This window comes from Macrotis lagotis, chromosome 2 (assembly GCF_037893015.1).
Source record: "Macrotis lagotis isolate mMagLag1 chromosome 2, bilby.v1.9.chrom.fasta, whole genome shotgun sequence".
In the NCBI taxonomy this organism is placed as follows: Eukaryota; Metazoa; Chordata; class Mammalia; order Peramelemorphia; family Peramelidae; genus Macrotis; species Macrotis lagotis.
The window spans coordinates 260,647,570-260,652,464 of record NC_133659.1 but is presented as its reverse complement, the minus strand read 5'-3'; the positions used below and the strand labels follow the sequence as shown (position 1 = coordinate 260,652,464).

Sequence of the window (4,895 nt, the reverse complement as noted above, 5' to 3'; positions counted from 1 at the left end):
AACCTTTGCTCGATTTTCTACTTTCCTGATGATAAAAAGGGCTGATGAAAATCATGAAACTGAGTTAATGATAAGATCTAGGATTTAAATAACCCTATGTTTGACCAAAATAGGAGAAAAGAGTAGGCCATGGAATTTAAGATGAATGAAGATCAGGTAAGTAAAGATTTCTGATGAATATATGAATGAAGTAATATGTAATAACCAAAATAACAATATCTCTGATAAAGTAGAAAATATTACTTAATAAAACAAGAATCCCTTAAAAATAAGGAATTTTCAAACTTAAATAGAGCATTATGATTTTACATGTTAGATCCATTAGGCTTATTGAAAATATACACAAGACTAATGAGGGAAAGAAATAAAATTTGATATAATATATACTATGTAATAAAACCCTCCTTTAGAAATATTTTCTCATTTGAAACTTGTAACAGTCTTGGATGGGAGAAACCATTATTGTTACCATTTTTCAGTTTAGGAGACAAAGGTTAAGTGTCTTATTTAGGGTCACACTTTTTTAAGTACCTATGGAAAGAGAGTGAGAAGAAAATTTGTATAGGCATCTACTCAAGAGAAAGGAATTGACATCATTTCTGAAGTTGAAAGGGTAGAGTTATGGGCTGCTTAAGTATATGTACCAGAGTTTAGGTGGCAGAAGGAAGGAGGGTTTTAGAAATATTTCAGTATTATTTTCATATTATCACAGTCATTAGAATGAACTTTTAGAGAGCAAGATCCATGACTTTTGACTTTGCAACCTTGCCATTAGGCAGCTAGGTGGTGCAATGGATAGAGCACTGGTCTTGGACAGGAGTTTTTTTCTTGTTTTTTTTTACAATTTAGGAAAAATTCATTGCTTTTCTCCAGTTATATTTATTGACCATACCCAGAGAACTTGACCCTGAGAGTCCGTGCACAGAATGCTGACGATGGATGGGTTCTTCACCATTTTGGAGAGTAGTTCTAATGTTATGTCAGACACTTGATTCTTATTTGCTGTGTAACCTTAGGCAGGTCACTTAATCCTGGTAGTCTTGCATCCAGGACCATCTCCAGTTGTCCTCATTCATATCTGACCACTGAACCAAATGTCTCTGGAAGAGAAAGTGAGGATGATGACTTAGCACAGTGTCCCCTCACTCAAATCCAATCCACGAGTTTGTCATGGCATCACTTCCCTGATTTTGTGACCTTCTTTGAAAAATGTCCTTACCACTAAGCACAGAGTAAGAACTTAATAGATGCTTAATGATAAGAAATGATAATGAAAGAGAGTCAGACAAATAAATAAGTAGATAGAGTGATGATCAATAGACAGAAAACCTGTTTGTTACCAGAAGCACATGCTACATACAGGATGTGTCATAATAGAAATGGCCATAGGTTTGGATTCCAAAGAGTTTTTGCACACAATTCTGTATTTTATTATCCTGGAGATTTTTCAAATTTATTTATTTATTTATTTTAATGTTTATTTATTCTCTTTTTGTACAAATAATTTTTTATACATTAATAAAATATTCTTGTTTAAGAGTAAACAAAATACCCCCTCCCCCCACAAAATATAGACTCACTTGATCAATAAAGGGGAGAGAAAAAATTAAATTTAAAAAAATAATAGTAATAATTATAGGTATGGCTAGGTCAGGTGGTTCAATGGACGGAGCCCCAACCCTGTAGCCAGAAGCACCCGAGCCCACATCCGACCCCGTACACCCAACAATCACCCAGCCATGTGACATGCAAGCCACCCCAAATCCACTGCCCTGCAAAAACCAAAAAGAGAAAAAAAAAAGACCCAAAATAAAATAAAATAGTAATAATAGTAGGGATCACCCGGAGATTTTGAGCAAATCCCTCCTCTCTACTCAGTTTCCTCATATAGAAAATGAGTAGTGCCTCATATAATTTCAAAGGTTCTTTCCAACATTAGGTTCTATATGCAATATTGCATGCAGGCAAACATTTGATTTCTTTCATATAGAATTTAAACTAAAACTATTAGAAGTTTTCCCTTCTTTCTTGCTTCTCTTCCTAACATCAAAATGAAGTTGTGGTTGTTTAACAAAAATTATTGGAAAAATAAATTCCCATCATAGAAATTAAGATGATAGGGATCTTTCCTGGAAAGCATATCATTATAGGGAATGATTCCTATACTCAAACTGTTTGAATTTTCTTAAAAAAGCAAATGACTGGGAGGAAAGTGATAGGAATATTTGCACATCAAGATGGCTGTTCTGGATACAAGTTTCAGGACATTTTGAAAGGTTCTTTCACATAGTTTCAACTTTGCTTCAAGCAGCTTCCCTATGTTTTCTAGAACTCAGCTCTTAGCTTTTGGCTTAATTACCTCTCTTTTTTTTTCAATAATTCCTAGTGATATAGGATAGGTGATGATTAGGGATGATTAAAAGTGTGAAAGATAAAGGAATGTATGCTTAACCTCATGGTTATAATACACACACACACACACACACACACACACACACACACACACACACACATATATATGGTACAAACACAGTTCTAAACTTCACGTGGTAAGAAATCACACAAATCACAGTTAGTCTGGAGCAAGAGTTTAACTAGAATACTATCATTATTCCAATTTAAGAGATGGCAGAGGCAGATTTAAATTTGATAATGGGGAATGTTTGGGATATAAGAGGGAGAAGGGAATAGGATATTTCTTACATAAAGGAGGAGGATTGTGAGCAAAGTGTGACGTTTGAAGCACATACTGAAGTATATGCTGAGTTGTTCTAGGCCGGGTGGACCAAGTTAGGTTTTAAAAATAATATTATTAGATAGCTCTAAAAAAAAGAATAATGGTGAACAATTAGAGATGACCATAAAGGGAATTTATTATTTCACATATAAGACTTATAACATTTTGGGGCAGCTAGGTGGCACAGTGCATAGAACACCAGTCCTGGAGTCAGGAGTACCTGAGTTCAAATCTGGCTTCAGACACTTAATAATTACCTAGCTGTGTGGCCTTGGGCAAGGCAGTTAACCCCATTTGCCTTGCAAAAAAAAAAGACATAACATTTCACTGTACTCCCCCCTTATATTTTATCAGAGTGTATATTTTCCAAACTATGTTAAGCACCTTAAAAGTATTAACCATGTCTTACTATTTAGAACCCCTTAATACTTACTACAGTAACATACCAGGGACTAAATAAATGTTTGAATGATTGAATGAATTAAGACTAATATTTTATCCATGCCCATATACATTTTAGCCCATATATGCTTTCTTTTCCTTTATTTTAATTTTGTTTCCTTTTCTCTTTTATTGTGAATCCATTAGAGATGAGAAAAAACAAATATGAAAAATAGCACTCAGCTGACAGAATTCATTCTCCTGGGATTGTCAGATGATCCAGAACTTCAAATGATCATTTTCGTCTTTCTTTTCTTGGCCTACATACTCAGCATTGTTGGAAATGTGACTATCATCATTCTCACCCTGCTGGATTCTCACCTCCAGACCCCAATGTATTTCTTCCTACGCAATTTCTCATTCTTAGAAATTTCATTTACTACTGCCAGTGTTCCCAGATTCTTAGGCAATATTATTTCTGAGGACAAGACTATTTCTTACAATGGCTGCATGACTCAATTGTTTTTTGTCATTCTCTTCGGAGTTACTGAATTTTATCTTCTAGCAGCTATGTCCTATGACCGTTATGTTGCCATCTGCAAACCCCTACATTATACAACCATCATGAACAACAGCTTCTGCATTTTTCTTGTGTTTTGCTCATGGTTGATGTCATTTATGATCATTTTCCCAGCAATCATTATGATGCAGCATCTTGACTACTGCACTGTTATCATTGATCATTTCATCTGTGACTTTTCTCCCCTCTTACAGCTATCCTGCACAGATACCCAGTTCTTGGAGACAATGGGCTTTTCCTGTGCTGTTGTGACTCTTATGCTCACATTAGTATTAGTAATTCTCTCTTATTCCTATATCATACAGACAGTTCTGCGGATCCCCTCAGTCAATCAGAGGAAAAAGGCTTTTTCCACTTGTTCTTCTCATATGATTGTCATGTCTATTTCTTATGGCAGTTGCATCTTTATGTACATCAAACCTTCAGCAAAAGACAGAGTCTCTTTGAGCAAAGGAGTTGCTGTGCTTAATACATCAGTAGCCCCCATGTTGAATCCCTTCATTTATAGCCTAAGGAATCAGCAAGTCAAACAAGCCTTCATAGATATGTTATGTAAGATTTTATTTTCTTCAAACAAAGGAAAAGTTTCATTGAACTGAATAGAATGGTGTAATGAGGACAGATTTTTGACAATCTGTTCAACGTTTTTTCAGTTCCCTCATATCCCTGTTTCTTTTTTTATTTCTGAAATATCAGAGCATCAAAGGGATTTTTAAATTTACAAATCATATTCATTCACCATAGTTTCTTGTATTTAATTGTATGCACTTATATAAGTATATGTTGTCTCTCTCTCTACATAATATAAGTTCTATGAGGATAGTGATATTTAATTTTCTGTTTTTATAACCCAATCACATACCACAGTGCTTCATGCAAAGTAGATATAAATTTGCTTGATGGATATTTTAAGTAAGAATGTGGCCAAAAGAGCAGTGGAAAAGGAATTTATGAATAGGAAGCTATGATTATAGCTTCCTATTTTAATCAGTCTATTATAAATTGCTTTTTTTCAAAAATAGGTAAATTATAAATTCTTATCGGTTGACTTTTGTAGAAGTGGGTATTCCCTTGATTAATCTATATCATAATACCTCTATACCTAAAGAAATGGTCTTTGAGTCTTCAATCCAGCAAGGCAGTAAGTGCCATTATACTTCTCTATTCCCAAATTCACTCCCCATTGAAGCTATCCCT

At 34.5% G+C, this 4,895-nt stretch overlaps 1 protein-coding gene across 1 annotated transcript; it reads left to right on the top strand.

The window, feature by feature from the left end:
- The first annotated feature begins 3,343 nt into the window (after positions 1 to 3,343).
- Positions 3,344 to 4,297, top strand: LOC141512204 (olfactory receptor 6C1-like). Its single transcript, XM_074221041.1, has one exon. It carries the CDS (start codon positions 3,344 to 3,346, stop codon positions 4,295 to 4,297), a length of 954 nt encoding a protein of 317 aa, XP_074077142.1.
- Positions 4,298 to 4,895: the final 598 nt, after the last annotated feature.

Bases quoted from the DNA above. Each gene is read 5' to 3' on its own strand.
- LOC141512204 (XM_074221041.1), top strand. From the start codon at position 3,344: ATGAAAAATAGCACTCAGCTGACAGAATTCATTCTCCTGGGATTGTCA.